Raw genomic sequence first — 24,798 nt, 5'->3', positions numbered from 1 at the left:
GTAACAAATCAGAAACAAGGCAATTTATTTTCTGGTTAACACATGCTCAGTGTTGAATGTACTTCAAAAGATTAGATATTCTGAATACTTTAATCTTTTAAATGTTAAAAAGTAAATAAAACACAGAGTACACATAAAATGCCTACCAGAATAAACTTATGTGCAGCTTTTACTGCATCTTCAGAATTTCTTTGTTGTGAACAGTGAAAGAGTTCTTGGTAATCTAAAGTAGGAAAACATTAAAATAAGATTCTTATCGAATGCTAAACAGGACTCAGTAGCATTTACTGCCAGTGATGCTAGAAATCAATATTTTGGATTTTATCATTCCAGTGCCATGTTCCTGTTATATGTTAGGGGTCACCATGCACTTCTTGCTTGGTTTCAATATTCCGTCCGTTCACTATTTTCTCCCTTCTCTCCTGAAGGCATTGGATGGCACATATTAATTCATGGTTCTATGGGCCCAAACACCCTTCAATGCCATTGCCTTTTTCTGAATGCAGAACAGTAAGTGCCAAAGAACTACGATGGCATCATGTTAGAGTACAATCTTGTCCTTATCCGACTTTTGCATGAGTCACTGGCTAGTAATCCGGAGCAGAAAGATTGAACAATTGGTTCCAACATCACCTTGCCCATCACACTCGAGCTGAAAAGCACTGAAGCTAAATGTAGCACCCAACTTCTACTGTCTAAAATCACCTAGCTTTACAGAAACTAGGAACTGAACTGGTCTTTAATTTCAAAATAATTTGTTTTTAGTATTTTAAGTATCTGCTTTAGATCTCAAGCAGCATGTTACTTTTTCATAATATCAAAATGATTCCAAATAAGATATAGTAGGTTCCCATGTGCCAAGTGGTCTTCTTGGGTACTTTTATCATGTAGCTTTATATTACACTGCAGGAAAGTCAAATCAGCATGAAACTGTCTCCTGGTGGAAGTCACACAGTGTTTGACTGGGATGCACCCATAATCTTTACTAATCGTACAACTTTAAACGATTTACAATCTCAAACTATTATTTCTTGCATCATAAAAATTTTAAATAAAAGCAAAATACTGCAGAAGCTGGAAATCTGAAGTAAAAAACAAAAAAATGCTTGGTATACTCAGCAGGTCTGGCAGCATCTGTGGAGAGAAACAGAGTTAATGTTCTGGATCAAAATGATCATTCTACAGAACTGAAATGTACAGAATTATATAGTTAGAAAGGGGGCAGAGGAGGTGGGGCAGAATGGAAGACCAGGGATAAGTTGGGGCAAAGGAGAACATGTTAAATGGGGAAAACAGAAATCCTGTTGGAAAGAAGAACAGTACTTCTTCAAGGAAAGCATTCTTGGAAGAGAAATAGCAGTGAATTAAACACTCAAACAAATGCAAAAGCAGATGCTGGAAATCTGAAATAAAAACAGAAAATGCTGAATCAGATCTCGCTGTGGAGAGAAACAGAGTTAATGTTTCAGACCCAAATGATCCTTCGACAGAACTGAAGAAAGGGGGAAATGTACAGAATTATATAGTTGGAAAGGAATCGAAGGAGGTGGAGCAGAATAGAAGACCAGGTTTTAGGTTAGGGTAAACGGGAACAGAGTAAAAGTGCAAAAATGGAAATCCCATTGGAGAGATTATATTGTATATTATAAAAATTCTCAATATGACCATATTACAATGAAATAAGGATGGTAAATGGTTTTGCAAACCTGTGCCAAAGGTAATTATATTGAACCTGCAGGTGGTTGGAAGGTATCTGAGTAGAAGAAGTGCTACCTTCTTGGCCTGTTCAAGAGCTAAGCCCCTCATGGAGAAGGAAGAGTCCAAACAAATGATAGCCTCACAGTCAGAGAGAGTGCCCATATCAAATTCTGGATAAAATGCCAGCATACAGGCCTACAAGAAAACATAATAACAGAACTTGGTTTCAGCAAGATACACAAGCTTTAATAAATAAACTATTCCCAACTTTGTACATAAAATAAACAGAGCAAGTTTCATGTCAACAATCAACAGAAGTTGTTACGATGGCCTATACTGAAAATTGGATGGGGCTTTAAATGGGCACAAATCTAGCAGGGCAGCACTATTTGGTATTATCAAATAGAGAACCTAACTGTATTTATTCAATTGTAGTATTTAACTGAATATTGCCTATTAGATTAGACTTTTGATATACAAAACACACTACCAGACAGGACATCAATTACTGTCTGCAGTGTGTAAGCAGCAACATCTAGGCATCTCATCTGTACGGGTAATCTTTTAGAAAAACAGAAAGGACCAGAACATAAGGCTCAAACAGTGGTCGAAACTGATTTAATAGTAATCATGATCAACATCAAGTTGGTTCAAGGACTTGCGCTCAAATCATCAGTACTAGACACTTCATCATTAAGATGTGCCATCAATACACATGAGAAAGCTGACCCCATGTCTGTGAATTAGGTTGCCAAAGAGCAACATAAAAACAAGGAAGGGAGTGGGGCCCAGGACAAATCCTTGGGAGTTGTCCAAGATGATAGTCCACACTGGAAACAAAAGCCACTGCTAGAGATGCTCTGATCATAATTAGACAGACAAGAATGGAAACAAACAGGAATAGTTGGCTGAACTGAATAACAGAATGGAAGAATTGCAGGTTAATATTCCATATATAGACAGGGTAAAGAGGACAAAATTAGAAAACTCACCATAGTCACTATCATAGAGAATGGCATTCATGACTTTGGTTAGGGCTGTATCAGTCCAGAGCAGGAGGTTAAAACCTAAGTGAAGAAATTCAGATAGGGAGCTGTGGGAGAGGGGGTACAGATCTAGAAGAGGACTATGTTCCAAGGATAGAGAGGAGAGGAAAGGAAAAGTAAGTTGGAATTGTGGCAATACTTAGCTATGTAATCATATGAAACCACATAAATCTTTCAGGAGACAACCTGCTGTACAAGTGACTATTGTGGCAGCGCTCAAGGTGCTTATCTGAATAAATGGTGATGGTTTGGAAAGGAAGGATACCAATTTCTAATGTCAGCTGGCATGGTGGCAAGAATGGAAGTTGGGTGGCAAGCGGTTTAGTGGAATTGTGCTTTGTTGCAGATGCAAAGTTTTAAATGATTATGCTTGGACTGTCTCTTTAATTCAAAGTAAAATGGAGTAATGAAGAGGGTCAAGTGATCTGCTACAGATTCTGCCCGACAACAAGCCAGTGTGATTTGGTTACCATGGGAGCTAGGGACCCAAATCAGGTGTTATTGAATTACACATTATAGGCTGAACACTTGAAAACAAAGACAGAAGCAGAAGCTGTTAATGCAGCTTTCTGTCTCTTTGAATAGAATCAGAAAGTGAGACAGAACAGCAGCCATTACAATTCAGCAAAATGGGGAGAGGTGAACCCATTGGAATCTGGAAGTGAATTTGGAGTGTTTCATAGTAAGACTGTGATTCTGCAGAAAGCATGCTGTATATATGCAGCATGGGATTATCAATGACACTAAAACACTAATTAGGATGAACTTTTCTGTAGCTGAGTATTAGTTATCTACTAAATCGTGTTTGGTCGACGTTGATTTTAGTTTGTTTGCTACAGTAAAAACTTTAAAAGTTGAAATCTTGTCATGCAATTCCCTGATAATAAATATATTGAAGAATTCAAGCAAGAGCAACTAAGATGTGTTCTGTGGTTATTTATCTCTGCCAGAAAGTTAAGTGGGTTTAATGGGACAAACCATACATACAGTAAGACATGACCTCCTTGTGGGCCTGCCTTTGGGCCCAGCAAAGGTGGCCATTAACTGGTCCAGGTAGCAGGTGGTTGAGGGGATCATCTGACCCAACTGTCTACCACTCTTCCACGGCTATGTGCGCAGCTGGGTGCCCCAGGAAAGGAAGCATGTGGTGTCCACCGGTAAAAACTTGAGGCCTTCCATGACCAGTGGGCACCGCAAGAGCTGGGGTACATCACCCCTGGGAATTATATTTTGGTTTAGTTAGTCAAGTTCTCTTTAATGTTTTTGTTTTAGTTAAAGTGCACCACTAGGGGCTGTCACCCCCTTTGATTGTTATTATTTCAGCATTAAAAAAAAACTTGTATTCCACAAAAGACAGAAGCTGAATAGGAGTAACTGGTGCTCTTCTGAAATGGAGCAATGGTCTCCAGGACATTTAGATGGCAATCATTAGTTTAAATTTCCTGTCACATTGCCCTTTTCCCACTCTATAATATCATTCAACCATTATCACAGTGAGTCCATAGAGCTTAGGTCAGGAGGAGGATAGGAAATTATGGGTATTGATATGTGTAATAGTATCTATCCTCTTGTGGCCATCTGTGTAAACATGTATGCATTTCAGCCAAACCGGATTAAACTAATTTCACTTTTGTAACAGGTACGAGCACCTTTGTTCAATGAAGATATCAGGGTGTGGCAACAGAGCTGGGATTGTGAATTGTTTAGCCAAACAAATTTGGGTTGGAGAAGCTTCCAGCAAACAGCAGAAGAACTTGGGTGTTCTGTGAAAAATAGGCGTAAATATCCAAATCAAGAGAAAAATACTAATCTTTGAAGGTGGCTGTGTCAACAAATATTATCGGGTGACTGGGGAGTACCGCTATAACAAATTGTTAAGCTTCTTCCAATTTGTATCTGGAATTATTTTTTAAAAATCAGTATTCATTGGGTCACCAACTGTTTACTTCCCATTACACACCTCTCACTACAACTGGCAGAATGCTAGCTGAATGTTTTCTTAGAAGACAATCCAGAATAAGGTTTTATTTGCTGAAGCCACATTTAACACCACCAGTAGAAGAGAAACAATCAAAGAAGAGTCATGATGGGGGTAGTATGAGAGAAGAAAGTCTGAAGTTGAACCAGAGGGTCAAGGTGAAAGATCATCATTATAAGTGGTTGAAGTGGTCGCTGAAGAGTCGTGAAAATATGTATCCTCATATTTATTTTGTTGTGGAAAGGTTAGATGTGCACATATAGATTATTTTTTACCTTCAGAGATTCACTAAGAAGAAGCAAATTGGGAAAAATCAAATTATTCTGACGAATCAGATAGTTAGGATACCAGTAAAGGTATTCGAACACAAGTAATGCCTGAAGCTAGTTAGGATCCAAGTCAGAGTCATACAGACAAGACTGATGAAGTGGAAAATTTGATTGAGGATCAAGGTTAAAATCAGTCAACATAAGACTTCTCAAGACTCATGCAAATTGGGTCAAAGCTTTTCCCCAAGTTCTGAAATTTTGAGTCAGAAGTCCACTTAGGAGTAGGAAACTTGTGGTTAACTTTGAATTGTGAATAAATGAAAAGGAAGAAATATATATATAATTTGGGTGGAACTTAAACATTATGTAACTTTCTCATTAAGGAGGGAGGAGTGTAATAGCTCCCTCTTGTGGCCATTTGTGCATGTATACAAACTAAACCAGATGAAACTAGTTTCATTCTTGTACCAAACTCTTCGCTAACCCCGTGCACATGAGGGGACGTGTATGCACAGAGTAATATGGAATGTATTACAGGCAATCCTTGGACTTGCGATATAATTGGCTCCTGTAAATCAAAGTCAAAATGTTGGAAGTTGGAACCAGTTTTCCCATAAGAACATTATAAATGGGGAACGTTACAGCCTTCTAGACTCAACATTGAGTTCAACAACTTTAGACTGTGAACTTTCCCCTCTATCTTGATCCCTTTTTTTCTTTACTTTGCTTGTCCCAATGAAACCACCCATGTGGTTCAGCCAAAATTCCATTCACTGCAGTGGGACCAGCATATCACAGGTCAGAGAACTCCGGCCTATATCTGTAAAGTAATTTGTCCTTCTTGTGGTTGTGAAAGGTGGAGCATAAAGGAACCTAACAATTGATAAAGACCAGCAGTTTGCTGGTGTGGCGTGATAAAGTCGAAACAGGCATTGTAAAGTCAAAACAGGATGTCAACTTATAAACGTTGCAAGTGTCGTTTGTTGTAACTCAAACGTCGTAAAGTTAAGGACTGCCTGTATATGTTTAAGTGTAGATAGTAAGCAAGTTAGTTACAATATTTAAGGGAGAACTGGATAAAACATTTGAAGAATATGATTAAAAAACAAGGAGAAAGAAAGAAAGACGGACTTAAAGCTAGCACTGCAAAAGGCAACAGCATTGAGTTCCACAACTTGAGACTATGACCTTTCTCTTCCATCTAAACTGTATTTTAGTATCCCATATATTTTTTGTCTCAGTGGAAAACCCTCCCTTCTCCCCACCACCCTCCCATACCCAGTCATCTGTCTCTTGTTCTTAAGTTTGCTACATCTTTGTTGCAATCTCGTCCCGATATAGTATAATATCTAACACAATTTCCCTCTCTTTCAGTTCCAATGAAGAGTCAAACGGACTCAAAGCCTTAACTATATTTTCTCTCCCAACAGTTGCTGAACTTTTCCAGCATTCTTTGGTTTTGCTGCAAGGTGGGCCAAATCACATCCTTTAGTACTCAAGCCTATAATCGAACATTCATTCGAATTGTATTACTTTAACACAATGTGTGTAATATGTTGGCAAATTGGAGATGGCTTGCAATTTAGCTCGCGCTATCACTTTGCATTAACAGCAGCTGCAATGAAACTGTAGCTTGACATTAATAAAAGTACACTTTGAAAAATTAAAAACAGTAAATTTTGGTAGTAATAATTAACTAATGGAAAATAGATGATCGTTCACAGTAAGTCAAAACAATAATTTACACATTACTCTTTCACCTACTTTGCTTACAGCTCACCAGGTGCAGATATTCAAATAGCATTAGTCATACCTGGCTGTCCTTTTCTGGATTGTTCTCCACCCACATTCTTGGGGCATGGATTTCAGCCAATAAAACCAGTAACTGGAAACCAGTTCCTAGACAACTGTTCTCCTCCACAGAGATAACAGCCGTACAGTCAGTTCGCTAAAAAAATAAGATGAGAAAATCTGATTCAACATGTCACAAACTTAAAAACTGTCTCAGACGCCCAGTAAATTAAGGAGCAGGGATAAAAATGGATTATTACCTTAATTTTAATGTTGTGCGTTGGAGATGTGATTTCTTTTATCTCAAATGGCATCTCAATGGATAAGTTAAGTGAGAAACCACTTCATGTAAATTAAAAAAAAGTGTTTACTAAACCTTTGTCTTAGTACAATGCATTTAAATTACAGTGGGTAATGATTTCATGCAGAGACATGATAATAATTAAAATGTTACATAATTTTAGATTAAGATTACTTCTTACCATACCTTCTTTATAGGTAAATTAAAATTGATAAGATAGCCATTCTGTGCTAATGCAAATTGATTTTAGACTTAATGATGGAACATGTGCAATTCAGTTGGCTTTGACCCTGGGTATGAATTCACTCTGAATTCACAGAATCCCTACAGTTTAGAGGAGGCCATTCAGCCCGTTAAGTCTGCTCTGACTCTCTGAAAGAGCATTTACCACCCCTCCCCACCGCGCTGCCTGCCTATCCCAGTAACCCTGCATATTTACCATGGTTAATCCACCAAACCTACACAAACCTGAAGAAACAGGATTAATTAAACATGGTTTGAAAGTAATCAGATAAACATTCTTTAAGTCATTAATGTCAGAAAGGAGCTGTGTGTTGTTGAGCTATGTCAACTATGATAGCTCCAGATGCTCAGTTAGCGGAAATTAGCAAGGGAGATGGAAAGCACAATAACTGGTTTCAAGTTTTGGCCAGATGAAGATAGAAATCAGAGTTTCTGACTGCTATTCTGTGACTCTGTCAGGCTCCAGATATCAAATGAAGTTTCATCCAAGAGAATAGTGTTGCGGAATTGAGAAGTAGAATGTTAGAATTTGGTGTTTGTGAAATTACTTAAAAATTGTAAAATGCTAAAATCCTTTTTTGTGCTGCACTTAGAGGGGTACAAACAAAATGCAGGTGCATATGGCGCCTGTACACAGATTGAAACATTTGTATCAAAGGCCAAACAACAGGGTTGCCTTGATAACAGGCTTCAGGCATTTGAATGTTTTTGAATTCAGCCCATCAGTTTAAATTAGGCACTTGGATACCTGCAACCTACTAGATTTGAAATTGATGGCTTTGGCAACTTGAGACCAATCATATTGTGGGGATGTTGATATGTCATCACAGGTATAAAAGGGTGGGGGTGGCACAAAAGCAGAGAGAAACTGCCGCCTGCCAGAGTAACAGCTTAGTTCAGCTCTCAGAGAAAGAGAGAGACAGTAACTGCCATTTGCCCAACTCAAAGCTCTTAGCTAAAAGCACCATCTCAATAGTGAAGGTACCAGAAAAGAAAGCAGTTCCAAACAGAAGAATCAACAGAGTAAGCCCAGAATATTCCAGAAGACGACAAACCTGGTTGTAATTTAGTGAGTGACTAAATTCTATTGTGTTAATGAGTGTGAATTGTATTCATCTGAACAGCATTCCATTAGAGTCGTGTTTTATTTTGTTTGTTAATAGTTTAGTGCACTGTTAGATAAATAAATTGTTACTTGTTGATTTTAGATTGTGTATCAGAGTGTTATTTTGATCTGACCATTAAAAGTTGTTGAAGAGCAGATACTACCACTTCACACTCACTTTTACAGATTATGAGGAGGCACTCCTCTGAGTGGTTAAGTGTTAGTTCTCAGAGGGGGGGGGGGTGGGATCATCCTCCACTTTATAACAATAGATAGGAGGAAAGAGGAGCTGAGAATAAAAGTCTACTCTTCATTACAACATGAAAGGTCACTGGCATTTGAACATGCTAAGTAAACGTGTGCAGCACTTTGCTTTCTCCTAATTTGACAACATTGTAGACTGACAGTACTGCTAAATGGGCTGGATTTAATGTTCTTCTGCTGGAGGGTACAAAGACATGGTACATGGTACATGGTACAAAGATGTGCGGGTTAGGTTGATTGGCCAGGTTAAAAATTGCCCCTTAGAGTCCTGGGATGTGTAGGTTAGAGGGATTAGCGGGTAAAAAAAAAAAAGGGATTAGCAGGTAGGGCCTGGGTGGGATTGTGGTCGGTGCAGACTCGATGGGCCGAATGGCCTCCTTCTACACTGTAGGGTTTCTATGATTCTATGTGAAATCCAGTGGGTGGCCTTCCCACCTCCAGATGCAGGGAGGTCCACACCATCCACTAATCCCAACAAATTTAGCAGCATGGGCTGATGTTGGACAAGTGGGGTCTCCTTTGGAGAAGACCCTCCAGGTCATTGGAAACACCCCCTCCCAAAGGTTATCAACTCCCTCTATAACCCTGCCCCCTATACCCACTCACCCCCTTCATCAAGAGCCCCTACACTTGACTTACATATCAGTCTGGGCTCCTCACTATTGGGAACAAGTCTCTGCAGAGACTCCTGGTGGCACTAATGGGACTACAGAGGTGGCAGCCATCTGATTGGCTGGCAGCTAAGATGAGACTTCCTCCCGAGAATGGGGTGGGAATCTTGCCTTACAGCAATTAACACTGCTCCCAGGATGACAAAAGGAGTTAGAGGCTAGGGTAAAGCAGATAAAAAGCGACATATGCCAGATGTTAGCTTGACAAGACAACGTACATCAGGCAGAATGTAAAAATGAAAAAGAATTGGAAAAGGAAATAAGGGCGGAGGCAGTACAAGAAAAGGTCTCCTGTAGGTATATGAACATTAGTTTGTCAGAGGCACAGTGGGGTTATTAAGACATGAAAAGGGAGATCTCTTCATGGAGGTTGAAGGTATAACTGAGGTACCAAATGAATGTTTTGCATCTTCGTTTAAAAAAAAGAGGAATTGCTTATTCTAGCTTTGAGCAAGTTCTCTTCCTTGTTAAACAAGGAGGCTGCATCCTATGTTGCTGAGGGAAGCAAGATTAGTAGCCACGATCCTTGAATGCTTAACTATATACTTGTGCAAAAAAGGGGAGAATAAACCTGGAAATTATAGGCCAGTTAGTGTAATGTCAGTGATGGGGAAACTTCTGGAACCACTAATTCTGATGAAAATTAACAGTCACATGGATAATGTAGGAAATGGCAGCGTGGCTTTGTTAAGGGCAAATTGTGTTTGACTAACTTGATTGAGATTTTCCTTTAGTTGATTGGGTCTGTAGATAATGGCAATGCACTTAATATTGTATATTGATGCCCAAAGGCTGTTTGATAAAGTACCAAATGGGCCCAGGCCCACATAGTTGTGCCTACACAACTGGTGAAGGAACAGAAAACAGACAGTTGTGGTGAATGGCTTCCTTTTGTACTGGAGGGAAATATATAATGGTGGTCTGCAAGACATAACAGGCTACAAGACGAAGGCATGTAAAATTGCCGGCTCCAATGCACCCCTCTCTGATGAGCTCAATGCATTCTACGCCTGTTTTGAGCAAGAGGTCAGCGAGAGCACGCCCTCCACCCTGGAAGCCTCAGATGAACCTGTATTTGAGGTCACCATTGCAGATGTCAGAGCAGATTTCTCAAACAACAACCCATGGAAAGCGACTGGCCTGGATGGGGAACCTGGATGAGCACTCAGATCCTGTGTGGATCAGCTGGCGGGATATTCTCAGACATCTTCAACCTCTCTTTACAACAATCTGAGGTCCCGATCTGTTTCAAGAAGATGACCATCTTCCCAGTACCTAAGAAAAGCCAATCAGCGTGCCTTAATAACTATCGTCCGGTGACTCTGACATCCATCATTATGAAGTGCTTTGAAAGATTAGTCATGGCACTAATCAATTCCAGACTCCTGACTGCCTGGATCCATTCCAGTTCACCTATCGCTGCAACAGGTCCACAGCAGATGCCATCTCCCTGGCCCTGCACTCAACCCCGTAACACCTAGATAACAAATACACTCATGTCAGACTCCTATTTATTGACTACAGCTCAGCCTTCAACACCATTATTCCTACAAAACTCATCTCCAACCTCCATGGCCTGGGCCTCGGCTCCTCCTCCTGCGACCGGATCCTGAACTTCGTAACCCACAGACCACAATCAGTTAAAATAGGCAACAACACCTTCTCCACGATCATCCGCAACTCTGGTGCCCCACAAGGCTGTGTTCTCAGCCTCCTAATATACTCCTTATACACCTATGACTGTGTGGCCAAATTCCCCTCAACTCGATTTTCAAGTTTGCTGATAACACCACCGTAGTGGGTCGGATCTCAAACAATGATGAGACAGAGTACAGGAATGACATAGAGAATCTGGTGAACTGGGGTGCAGCGACAATAATCTCTCCCTCAATGTCAACAAAACGAAGGAGCTGGTCATCAACTTCAGGAAGCGTAGTGGAGAACATGCCCCTGCCCACATCAACGGGGCGAAGTTGAAATGGTTGAGAGATTCAAGTTTTTAGGTGTCCAGATCACCAATAATCTGTCCTGGTCCCCCCATGCCGACACTATAGTTAAGAAAGCCCACCAATGCCTCTACTTTCTCAGAAGACTAAGGAAATTTGGCATGTCAGCTACGACTCTCACCAACTTTTACAGATGAACCATAGAAAGCATTCTTTCTGGTTGTATCACAGCTTGGTATGGCTCCTACTCTGCCCAAGACCGCAAGGAACTACTAAAGGTTGTGAACGCAGCCCAATCCATCATGCAAACCAGCCTCCCATCCATTGACTCTGTCTACACTTCCTGCTGCCTCGGCAAAGTGGCCAGCATAATTAAGGACCCCACGCACCCCGGACATTCTGTCCTCCGCCTTCTTACGTCGGGAAAAAGATACAAAAGTCTGAGGTCACATACCAACCGACTTAAGAACAGCTTCTTCCCTGCTGCCATCAGACTTTTGGATGGACTTGCCTTGCATTAAGTTGATCTTTCTCTAGACTCTAGCTATGACTGTAACACTACATTCTGCACTCTCTCATTTCCTTCTCTATGAATGGTATGTTTTGTCTGTATAGTGAGCAAGAAACAATACTTTTCACTGTATACTAATACATGTGACAATAATAAATCAAATCACATCACTGCTATTTTCTAATAACTTGGACTTGGGCAGAATTTCATACTTTGCAGATGACATCAAACTTGGAAGTAAGAAAGATATAAATAGGTTTCAAGAGGATGTAGAATGGACCTTGGTTGAATGGCCGGATTCGTAACAGATGAAATTCAATGCAGAAAGTGTGAGGAAAACCATTCAAGTCAAATGGTTCAATTTTAAAGGAGGTGCAAGAGCAGAGACTTGGGGGTGCAAAATTCTTTGAAGGTGGCAGGACTGGTTACCATAACTATCAGGGATCATAGGCTTTATACCAGAGGCATAAAGAATAAAAGCCAAGCAGTTATCCTAAATCTGTATAAAACATATTGAAGTATTACAACAAATTCCGGTCCCCAACTTTAGGGAGAACACCAAAACCAAATAGTACAGAAGAGATTGCCTTGAATGTTCCCAAGACATGCATATTCTGGAGAAGCTGAGGTTGTTCTTCTTAGAGCAGAAAAGGCTAAGAGAAGATTTACCATTGGCATTTACAATCATGAAGACTTAACTACATTAAATGACGAAAAAGAAGGGTACCGTTTCAAGATAATTAGCAAAACTAAAATGTGGCCCGAGGGAAAACATTTTTTCTTTACACATTAAAATGCACTGCCAGATGGGGTGGAGGAAAGTGAATCAATAGTAGCTTCGTAGCTTCATTTGGTACAACTGTGTAATTTCCCACACCTGGATGTGAAACATGCACAGAAATCCATCGCCATACTTAAGTATTTTGAAAACAATCCATCCATGAGCAGTGTTTCTGTTTACCTGACATGGAACAAATACTTTCCATTGTAGGGGAATAGGCTACTTCCTCAGGTCCAGAGAGTTGATCAGCAACAGCCAGTGCTTAGGAATCGCCAGTCAGTGCAGGGGTACATTTGGAGCATGGCCATACAAAGTCATGATGCTTTACCAGCCACAAAGCTACAAGATAAGTTTCCTACTGCACCATCCTATCTATTGAGACTGTGACATGCAAAATTATCTGTAGCTTAATTAAAAGAACTATAACCATTCACACTGGGTCTACCCATCCTGCTCCAATTCCCAAGCTATGCTGGCTAGTCAGTTATCAGCAGTGCCCAACAGGGTAGCAAATTTGCTTGGCTCAGTTATGAGGCTATTGAATCTGCTACGTTTCACTTTTCATCTTCAAGTTCGTCACCTTGGAGCTAATTTAACTCCAGAAACCTGACTCACCGGCCAGAATTTACCAGCTTATTACGCCAGTGGGATCTTCTGGCCCCCTCCGATGTGAACGGAGATTTCACTGGCTCGCTGGCCCCGCCACGGGGTGGGGGCTGCAGATGGTTGTAGTGAAATATTTACTGATGTGCTAAAGACTGACTCAAAGGAAACTTGATCTCGTCAGACTTGATATTTCCTTCCCCCCACATTTTCTTTTATCTCCTGAAAACGGTAAGTTATGTTGTGATTATGTCTAAAAATCTTTAATGACCTCCCTTCTCGCATGAGCTTCAACAATTAGAGCAGACATTCTAATCAGCCACACATGGGAAATGGAAGGGAAGAAAGAGGAGGGTGAGCATCACAGATAAACTTGATGCTATCCTCAGTCAAAGTTGACATGCTTGCACTTTCCAGCAGGAGTCACTAAATAGTGATTCGAGTAATAGGTACCCTGACAGAGTGTTCCCCATCTCAGTCCAGAGTCAAAGGCCAATTGTTGTACCTCCACCTTTGCTTAGCTATTCTCAACCAATTTGGAGAAGACAAGAAATCAACCTTGGACCGACGTCTTGGTCCATGTGACTCAAACATCACTTATCCAGCACAGCAGATGGCTGAGATGTTGGATAGTGCTGTATCCATTTTAGAACCAAAGAATCGCTACAGTGCAGAAAGAGGCCATCTGGCCATCGAGTCTGCACCGATTCTCCAAAAGAACATCCCACACAGGCCCTCCCTTCCACCCTATCCCCCATAACACTACACATTTATCATGGTTAATCCATCTAATCTGCACATCTTTGGAATGTGTGAGGAAGCCCCTGCAGATACAGGGAGAACATATAAACTCCACTCAGACAGTCACTCAAGGCTAGAATTGAACCGGGTTCCTAGCACTGTGAGGCAGCAGTGCTAACCACAGTGCCGTCAGTTTTCTGGTATAAAATTGTCATCCAAGGGTCCATTCTGTGTTGGTGATTGGTTAGGATTGCTCAATAGGTGCCTGATATCGCATTAAAGTTTATTTATTAGTCACAAGTAAGGCTTACATTAACACTGCAATGAAGTTACTGTGAAATTCCCATAGTCGCCACAGTCCAATGCCTGTTTGGGTCAATGCACCTAACAAGCACGTCTTTCAGGATGTGGGAAGAAACGGAGCACCCAGAGGAAACCCACGCAGACACAGGGGGAACGTGCAAACTCCACACAGACAGTGACCCACGCCAGGAATCGAACCTGGGTCCCTGGCGCTGTGAAGCAGCAGTACTAACCACTGTGCTACCGTGCTGCATCAGAAGCTCATCAGCGATAAACACATGAGGCTGATCGACCAAACTGCCATGATCCTGCTGCCAGCCTCATTAGACACATGCAGTGTGCACTGCACCAGGATCAAACCCTGATGTGTGTACAATTCAATCTCTAGGTCAGTGTATTTAACAATTAATATTTATAATGACTGCTATGGTTGCCAAATATCCATGCTGATGGACTTACCCAGCTGGCTCCTGTTGTTTCACATCCATTTTTTTCAGAGATTCCTGAAAAACAGTTTTCAAGACTACATCAACACATATCTCCATTCAGAATCTTTATTTTAAAATGATCTTATATTTGCTGCTCATCCTCCCTTTCGGTTTCACCCATAATGTAGGCCATACTCTGGATGAGGGTGTAGGCAGCTATCCTGCTCCCTTGCACAAGCCAGTGCCACTATCTATCTGTTCTTCCTAGCAGCACAATGAAGACAAGGAACATATAGTGAAAGGAATCAATGGCATGCACTTGCAGCTTTACATTCTGTCATACATTAGAGCTCCAATGCAACCTTTGCATTTGGAAATATATCTTCCAGTTGATGTTGCTGTATAGATTTGTGAATTGTTTGTGAAACATAACCTGAAGCTCTTAAGTTTATTTTGTGCAACTAGGGATTGTTAAGGTTAAACATATTGAAGAATCAACACACGAAGGAATAAGTTTTCAGTCTGATTCTTTTCTGCCACATTTCTAATTTTGTTTCGCTCTTCTCTGATTAGTCCTATCCGCTTTCAGGGGTTCAGATGGTTTGATATTATCATCACTGCAGCTCTGAATAAATGATCAGAGCTATAATTTTCAGATTGGATTAATCCTCCTCCAAACGCTTTTCTTAATCCAAGTTTGGAGTAGTCTGCCAGCATGAATTTCATCATTCACTGGTGTTAATTATTGTAGGACAGTACAAACTAGTGCCATGTTGAACTTGCATGCTTGGGAGTTTCTGAAATCTAGGAATGTCAAACATAACCATACTGCAAGGACCTTCTCCAGGTGGACTCAGTCAAGCTTTAAACTACTGAAATTAAGTAGAGGTTAGGGACATTCTGCACTATACAAAAGGAAGAAATCATGTGATATACATTACATGTCATAGTCGCCCTGTATGAAGGAGCAATGAAACAATGAATAAGAAGTGGGAGGACTCTAGATAGCGAGCGCAGAAAATTTCTGCAGCTTGAAGTTGTTTGAGGGGCTGAATATCACAGTGCACACAATGAATGCAAGTTCGGGTGATGGGAATGGCAAAAAGTTAGGGGGCGGTTGAGAAGAGATTGAGATAGCAGAGGCCATAGTGTTAAGAGAGGGGGGCCAGAGGTAATAATAAGAAATTCAATCATTTCAGGGACAGATAGACTATTTCACATCTGCAACTGATAGTCCTGAATAAACTACTGCCTGTCAGGTGCAAGGGCAAGGGGCAAAATAGACTGGGTGAAGGAAATTCTGTAGTGGGTAACTAGAACCAATAACAGTGAAAGAGAAAAGGTAGAGATCGTGTGCAATGACAACTATTTACATTTAGATAGTGCTTTTATTGTAATTAAACATCTTAATTGATGTTTTATTGAAGTATTATAAAACAAGATATAACACTGATCCACATAAAGAGATATTAGGTCATATGATCCAAAGCTTGGTCTAAAGAGTCCAAAGATGTGCGGGTTAGGTTGATTGGCCATGCTAAAAATTGCCCCTTAGTGTCTTGAGATGGGTAGATTAGAGGGATTAGTGGGTAAATATGTAGGAATATGGGGGTAGGGCCTGGGTGGGATTGTGGTCGGTGTAGACTCGATGGGCCGAATGGCCTCTTTCTACACTGTAGGGTTTCTATGATTTCTATGAAAAGAGGAAAGCATGACAGAGTTTGGAACCTTCAGGTAACTGAAGGCAGTCTTCAATGTTGGAGCAACTGGGGATGCACAAAAGGTCACTGGACATCTCAAAGTGCTTTACAGACCATTAAATACTTTAGAACTGTACTACCTGTTTTAATGTAGGGTATGCGTCAGCCAATTTGCATTCAGCAAAGTCCCACAAACAGCAATGTGATAATGACCAGATAATCAGAGGAGTGAAGATATCTTTGCAGCATAAAATACCTGTGGGGTAGCCAGCTTTTTGGTGGGTGGGCTGCCTACAGACATTTTAGTTGGAACGGGGGCAGGAATACTGTGCCCTGCTGTCAAATACAGCTTCTAAAAATGGATTCTAAACAGCAAGAGATTAATGAAAGCAAGCGTGGGTCCACCAGAAACTGCAACAGGTCAAATTATTACCGGGAATAAAAAAATGGCAGAGTTATTAAATATATATTTTATATCAGTCTTTATGAAGACGACATGAAAAATATTCTGGAAATAGGTCAACAGTAACAGTTGCTGGAAACAAACTAGTTTTGGCTTCACAGAGAAAAAGCCCTTGATGTTTTGAACAGCACTTGGATTCAAATAATGGTTTAACCCTGTTACTCTAAATAAATGTCAAGTATATTTGGAAGATGACGATAACATTGTTATTGCTGGAGGCTTCAATTAGTTCTATATGATAGGTTAATCAAAAGAAATATTTGGAAATTGAACCTGAGTTTTCTCTTGTAAAGCTTTGTCCTGTTGTTGGGATGTAAGACTTCCAGGCAGTAGAAAGGAAATGTATTCACAATCGACAGAGAGCTCAGTGATGTAGGTGATTTTAATGATGACACTGGCATTTGGTGGTAGATTTCCAATGCTAATGGTAAAGACATCCTGAAACATTAAGTAAAACATAGATTAGATATCAGATTAAAATGCTTAAAGGTTTGAATTTACCTGTTTATATCATGGTTTTTAAACATTTAATTGTGAAGAAAATAGATAAAACTCCTATTTGCAATGAAAGAAGAACATAATCCTCCCACCCAATAGGAAACATACCCAAATGTTTCATACATCATGATTGGCCAAAAAATGTCACAAAATAGAAATGATTAAATAAGCTAAAAAGTATTGTTGGATGCAGGGCCTTGTATCAAATTACGGATTACACTCCAACCGAAGTTACAAAATTCTAAAAATGATATTCAATCTCTTTCATGGTTAACAGAAAATGTTGGATAAACTCAGCAGGTTTGGTAGCATCTGGAGAGAGAAACAGAGTTAGCATTTTGAGTCTCCATAGAATTGTCATTTGGACTCAAAACATTAACTCTTTCTTTTCACAGATGCTACTATACCTGCTGTTTATCCAGCATTTTCTGTTTCTATTTCAGATTTCTAGCATCTGCAGTATTTTGCTTTTATTTGAGTATTTCATTGTTATGTCTATTAGGGAGTGCAGCAAATGAAAAAGAATGTTTAAGGCTTACAGCACTAGCCTGATCCATTAGGTAGGCCCCATGCCCTTGTTTGATGGCCTGTTGATACTCGTGATGAGCTTGTTGCTTTTCTTTTACCTACAAGAGCAAAATAGAAAATACTTTTTAAAAAAAAAAGAAAATATACACGAACAAATGCAATTTTACATTAGTCAGAAACTCGGAACAAAAGAACATAAGAAATAGGAGCAGCAGCAGACACAAAACAGATACAGTAGAATATCCATCAAACAGATTGCAATGTCTTTAGAAATAATCTCGTTTTAGTCTTTTTACAATGATGTGAAGCTTTAGGTTAATTACCTGACCAATAATGTGTTTTCCATTAATGAAAGCCTCAAATCCACATACAGCTGCTGCATCATCCAAAGGAAATACATACTTAGCTTCTATAGGAAAAACACTGGGGTTTGTGTAGGACTGGAAAATCATAACCTAGAAGACAAAATGACGTATTTACTGATGGACTTCGAGAGTTATGCAAATTAAAATTGTATTAAATTGGAAATAGTTACATGCAATCCCTCATTTGGTTGAGCTCCATCCTATTTCTCCGAAAACAGACATAAAAAGTATAACACTGATAAATGGAAGGGATAGGTGCATACATGTTTCCTTTTTCTTGTTTGCTAGTGGTAAAAATATTTACAATATTTATAAATCCATTTTCATACAGTCCTTATTCCTGGGACACAGAAGAAATCTCCTCCCCTCTGTATTTTTTTAATGAACAACATTTATTTTCCTGTCTTCCAAGTCTTAGCACCCTGATCAATCACCATTGGTACCTGAGCAACAAGATCCATTAACTTTGCCTCTACATGAAATTCCTGCAGTGCAATCTCATTGCCGGCACTGTCCTGAAGGCCAGACTTAACATTTTTTGAAGGATCCTGAGCAGCTTCCAAATCATCTGTAAGTAAAGGAATTGAATTACTACAACTACTAGTGTTAATCCAATCCCTATGTAGAGAGATTGAAGAAGTACACATGCAAATGATAAGAGATCAGGTTGCTGCATCACTGAGTCTCTCTACTACTGAAATAGATACAGGACAGTGGCAGTCATTTCTGTACAAGAAAGACAGATTGGACCACTTGCAGGAATGTCTGACACCACTGAACCTGAGTATTACAGAAAATCCAAATTAACAACTGTCAACTCAATATTTTTCTTTCCTCTCTAGAAATGGATCTGTAGCAGATGCCTCCCACATCAACTCATTCCCTCTACTTTTACGACCTTAAGAAGGTTTTGGGCATCGTTTGAAAGTGCAAATGATAGTATCACACAAATTTGTTTTCTGCAGAATTACCATTAAATTGGTACTTTATGCATACATCTATTCATGGAATGGAATCCCCATAGGGCAGGAGGAGGCCATTCGGCCCACTGAGTCTACCGGCCACAATCCCATCCAGGCCCTATTCTCGTAACCCCACATATTTACTCTGCTAATCCCCGAACACTCGGGGCAATTTAGCATGGCCAATCAACCTAACCCGCACATCTTTGGACTTTGTTCAACATTGTTGAAAAAAAATTAGAATTGAGATTCTAACTAGTGATTCATTAATTGTGCAGCAATTTATTCATTTTAAATGTTAAGCACAAAAACATACACGAGGTAATTCTAACCTATATCAATGTCTGCAGATGTCAATATTGAAGGGTTGGTTTCTTCAGGAGCTACATTAATAAGAGGATGGAATGGTTTTAGCTGATCTTCATCAATGCAGAACTGGACAACATATTTAATTTTCACTTGGGAAGTGCTATAAACAACAAACTCATCATCCTGGAAGGAAAAAGAAGAAACATTGGCATAAATGATTCACTCGTGGAAGAAAAATGACATCAAACAAATCATGCATTATATTTCATTACAAAAATAAATCACTCAATTAAATGAAAACATTTACTCTCAATCTAATTTAAGGTGCCCATTTAACAAATATCTTGCAACAATTATTTTTGTGAAGAAATTCATTAGTAGTTTACATATGTTTGGTTTCATTATTATTATTGCCCCCAAAATATTTTTAGTGTAACCCAGACCTTAAATATTTATCTATTCAGTGTGGACCAAAGTCCAATTGCAGCATGTGGAGATTGGCAGGAGTGCTAGATGAAGAAGGCTGGAATCCTAAAGGGAAAAGATGAACAGGTGGTTGCACTCAAGATCCGAAAGTGTTGGGAACTGTTGAGGGTGGGGGAGGGAGGGGGTGCTGCGTGATGGTGGTAGATGCTGGACCTTCAGGGCACTCTCTGTGCTCTCATCCCACGTACTCCCCACGTTGGAGATCTCTACTGCCTCCCGAAGATACACAAGGCAAACACACCCGGCTGTCCCATCGTATCGGGCAATGGGACCCTGTGCGAGAACCTCTCTGGCTACGTCGAGGGCATCCTGAAACCCATTGTACAAAGAACCCCCAGCTTTTGTCGCGACAATATGAACTTCCTACAGAAACTCAGCACATATGGAGCAGTTGAACCAGGAGCACTCCTCGTCACAATGGATGTCTCTGGACTATCCACCAGCATCCCCCACAACGATGGCATTGCTGCAACTGCCTCAGTACTCAACGCCGACAACTGCCAGTCTCCAGATGCAATTTTACAACTCATCCGCTTCATCCTGGGCCACAATGTCTTCATCTTCAACAACCAGTTCTTCATCCAGACACACGGAACAGCCATGGGAACCAAATTCGCACCTCAATATGCCAACATCTTCATGCACAGGTTCGAACAAGACCTCTTCACCGCACAGGACCTTCAACCGATGCTATACACTAGATACATCAATTACATTTTCTTCCTTTGGACTCATGGTGAACAATCATTGAAACAACTATATGATGACATCAACAAGTTCCATCCCACCATCAGACTCACCATGGACTACTCTCCGGAATCAGTTGCATTCTTGGACACACGCATCTCCATCAAGGACGGTCACCTCAGCACTTCACTATAACGCAAGCCCACGGATAACCTCACGATGCTCCACTTCTCCAGCTTCCACCCTAAACACGTTAAAGAAGCCATCCCCTACGGACAAGCCCTCCGTATACACAGGATCTGCTCAGATGAGGAGGATCGCAACAGACACCTCCAGACGCTGAAGGATGTCCTCATAAGAACAGGATATGGCGCTCGACTCATAGATCGATAGTTCCGACGTGCCACAGCGAAAAACCGCACCGACCCCCTCAGAAGACAAACACAGGACACGGCGGACAGAGTACCCTTCGTTGTCCAGTACTTCCCCGGAGCAGAGAAGCTACGACATCTTCTCCGGAGCCTTCAACATGTCATTGATGAAGACGAACATCTCGCCAAGGCCATCCCCACACCCCCACTTCTTGCCTTCAAACAACCGCACAACCTCAAACAGACCATTGTCCGCAGCAAACTACCCAGCCTTCAGAACAGTGACCACGACACCACACAACCCTGCCACAGCAACCTCTGCAAGACGTGCCCGATCATCGACACGGACGTGCCATCATCTCACGTGAGAACACCATCTACCAGGTACACGGTACCTACTCTTGCAACTCGGCCAACGTTGTCTATCTGATACGCTGCAGGAAAGGATGTGCTCAGGCATGGTATATTGGGGAGACCATGCAGATGCTACGACAACGGATGAATGAACACTGCTCGACAATCACCAGGCAAGAGTGTTCTCAAGAGTGAACACTTCAGCAGTCAAGGGCATTCAGCCTCTGATCTTCGGGTAAGCGTTCTCCAAGGTGGCCTTCACGACACACGGCAACGCAGAGTTGCTGAGCAGAAACGGATAGCCAAGTTCCGCACACATGAGGACGGCCTCAACCGGGATCTTGGGTTCATGTCACACTATCTGTAACCCCCACGACTTGCCTTGGCTTGCAAAATCTCACTAACTGTCCTGTCTGGAGACAATATACATCTCTTTAACCTGAGCTTAACACTCTCTCCACTCACATTGTCTGTACCTTTAAGACTTGATAACCTGTAAAGACTCGCATTCCAACCATTATTTTGTAAATTGAGTTTGTGTCTTTATATGCCCTGTTTGTGAACAGAACTCCCACTTACCTGATGAAGGAGCAGTGCTCCAAAAGCTAGTGACTTTTGCTACCAATTAAACCTGTTGGACTTTAACCTGGTGTTGTGAGACTTCTTACGATGGTGGTAGAACCAGTAGGGGCACCAGAGTAGCACAACATACAGGGGCAAAACTAATGTCAAATATGTTCTATTTTATTACATGGTGTCTAGGAAAGCAAATTCAGTAAAAAGACTCAGGGAAGTGGGTCTCATGGATGGGATGAACTTGGAGAAATTGGTAGTGGCAGCTTTGGGGAGGCAGGAGAAGAGGAGGAAGCAGTGCAGGCAGCTGAGCGGATGGTCTTGATCTTTGTGACCAAGAAATCCACAAGCCCCTAGACTTGCTGTTTGCAGAGAAGTGCAGCAAAATTTGGCATTTTATACAAGTTACGTTATTCAACATTTTTAACTTGAAAATTTTAAGATTTAAGAGATGGAGATGTATAGCATATAGAAGACTTTTAAATAGATTACAAACATATGTTTAATGCAGTAATCCTGCACTTTCTCAGCGCAAAAAATCAAGAGAAATTTTATAAAGAACAAGGCCGGGATTCTCCCAAAAAAATTCTAAGTCCCCAATTCGTGGGAAAACAGGAGTAACTCCCACTGGTTTTTTAAAGCGGGATTTTCAAAATGAATCTCTGACACTCTGAGCATTTCAGAGTGCCGTAGCAGGATTCCCTCTGAAAATAATGGGGCTGGGCCTATTCCCGCTGCAGAGGCATGCAGTGTAGCGCTGAGCATGTGCCGATCTGTCAGAGCAGAAATTGGCGCTTGCGCAGCGGCCACGCACTGCCGACCTCCCGATCACTGGCCTCCCGGATGTCTCTGGGCCAGCCCCGATCCCGCCCCACCCGAATGGCTAGCCCCAATCACCACCCTCCCTCCCTCTGCTCACAAACCCTGTGCAGAGTGGCAACAAGACCCCCTCACTCCCACTGATCATGGCTGCAACAGCATGTACTCCTATTGCACTTCAATAACAAATCCAACTGTGCAAATTACAGAGGCATCTCCATGCTTTCCATTATAGGAAAGATCATTACAAAACCTATCCTGAATTAGTTTAGTACATCTGAAGAGCTACACCCTGAACATCAATATGGGTTTAGGCCATCAAGAGACATGGCTGACATATTTGCAGCTAACCAACTACAAGAAAAATGTTGTGAACAACATTAGCCTCTCTGCATAGTGTTCTCTGACTTGTCAAAGGCCTTTGACTCTAAATTTGAGACATTCTAAAACATTCTGCTGAAGTATGGATGTCCTCCAAAATTCATTACCCTCCTTCACCTGCTTCATGTAGCGGCAAAGATTCAGGGGGTCAGAAGATAAGCCATTTTAGGTGACATGGATCAACTCTGTTTTATTAACTCCACTCTCTTGCCCCACCTCCATACCCCAAGATTCCCTTCACATTGAAATGCAGCCACCGTTTAATGGATTTTTCATTAAGACCTTTAATAAAAATCATGATCGGGAAATGAATAAATATGATGACTTTAGTCTGAAGAGTGTAGTCTTGGATCACCAACTTCAATTCTGTGCTTCACCATCAATGCACAATTACTTTTAAACAACTTTTTATCCTTTTGCTCCCTTTGCTATTATAAACCCGGGATAACTTTTGAGTGGGATCTTGGAATGCAGGCTGAACTCAAGCATCGCACCATATCAGGTGGAATTTCTCCTTTTTGCATGGTTGTGAAGAACTGAGAAAGAGAGTGCAAATAAGATCTATCAATATCAAGGGTTTAATGACCAAGCAGTTGCCCTTTTAGGGAACTGATGGGAAATGAGTATACTCCTGGTAAGCTATTTGCTAAAAATAAAACTCCTGGTTCATAAGTTATTCTATGTCACTCAAAACTCTTATAAACCACAGAAAGTTCAGCATTTCCGCTGGGACTGTTGATATAACCATCCTTTCTTTCAGTGTACATGCTTCTAGTTGCTGTGAAAATAGGGTTATCATTATTAGCATTGTAAAGTATCTTTGTTTTATCGTATTTATCCAACACTAGGAAGTGCTTTGAAAACAATTTTTACAAAACAAAAACACAACTTCATGTTTATTGTTTATGGCAATAGTTATACCTCAAACTCCGTGAAAATGTTTTCAGTTTTACGGATTCCGTGTACACTTGAGTATTCTGCTGGTGCAGCAGTTAAGAGCAAGTCCTTCCTGTAGTAGTTCTTACATTTACCCAGTGAAACATCACAGATCACCAAGAGACAGCTTCCATCAATTTTATTGGGCTTTGAGTATTTAATGCTTGTGCTGCAATTTTAAAGTATGTTTTAGTACATATTATCACAACACATAAAAAACACAAACATAAATTATTCAAGGACACTGTAGCCTTTCCACAGAGTTTTTGGGCAGGCCTAGCAAATCATTTTCAGATTCCATTTTGCCTACCAAAAATACTCATGTCGCAGCCGACAACAGGCATATTAAAATCAAAATCACGAACTAAAGTAAATTTTCAACTGTGACTGACAACACAACTTCCGTCCAGATTAATTTAGCTTTATAAGAACAATGCTGAGCAAAGTTTAACTGACCTGATTGAATTGCTGAAGTAAATCCCACTTCCAAGTTTGCCAAGATCAGTTCGCTCCACCCCATAATCTTCCACTACTGTCTTTGGCAATAATAACCCACTGTGAAATCGGTGCAATAATACATGAATACCATTTAAACTACTGAATGTCATTTATCAGTAAGAATGCTACGAGATCATCACGGATTAATTTACTAATAATTGCTTTACCAATCTATTTACCAACATACTG

At 40.7% G+C, this 24,798-nt stretch overlaps 1 protein-coding gene across 7 annotated transcripts in view; it reads right to left on the bottom strand.

Moving 5' to 3' along the window:
• Nucleotides 1-24,798, bottom strand: part of parp4 (poly (ADP-ribose) polymerase family, member 4) — a 109,159-nt gene that overhangs the window by 47,026 nt on the left and 37,335 nt on the right. For 6 of the 7 annotated variants that reach the window (XR_013498885.1, XM_078222080.1, XM_078222083.1 and 3 more), the window contains 12 exons: nucleotides 24,568-24,666; nucleotides 24,097-24,280; nucleotides 19,528-19,687; nucleotides 18,677-18,801; nucleotides 18,192-18,323; nucleotides 17,880-17,966; nucleotides 17,116-17,280; nucleotides 14,711-14,754; nucleotides 7,043-7,124; nucleotides 6,805-6,939; nucleotides 1,707-1,893; nucleotides 147-223 (listed from right to left, as the gene is read on the bottom strand). Coding sequence is in view for 6 of the 7 variants with exons in the window: in XM_078222080.1 (XP_078078206.1) it covers nucleotides 147-223; nucleotides 1,707-1,893; nucleotides 6,805-6,939; nucleotides 7,043-7,124; nucleotides 14,711-14,754; nucleotides 17,116-17,280; nucleotides 17,880-17,966; nucleotides 18,192-18,323; nucleotides 18,677-18,801; nucleotides 19,528-19,687; nucleotides 24,097-24,280; nucleotides 24,568-24,666 (1,477 nt within the window). In the remaining variant the exon portion in view is untranslated. The remainder of the gene's footprint in view (nucleotides 1-146; nucleotides 224-1,706; nucleotides 1,894-6,804; nucleotides 6,940-7,042; nucleotides 7,125-14,710; nucleotides 14,755-17,115; nucleotides 17,281-17,879; nucleotides 17,967-18,191; nucleotides 18,324-18,676; nucleotides 18,802-19,527; nucleotides 19,688-24,096; nucleotides 24,281-24,567; nucleotides 24,667-24,798) is intronic. The other variant, XM_078222082.1, reaches the window with a different exon arrangement.

The sequence above is a fragment of the Mustelus asterias genome, chromosome 10 (assembly GCF_964213995.1).
Source record: "Mustelus asterias chromosome 10, sMusAst1.hap1.1, whole genome shotgun sequence".
Classification (NCBI taxonomy): Eukaryota; Metazoa; Chordata; class Chondrichthyes; order Carcharhiniformes; family Triakidae; genus Mustelus; species Mustelus asterias.
The sequence above is the reverse complement of the archived record's forward strand: the minus strand, read 5'-3'. Positions and strand labels throughout refer to the sequence as shown.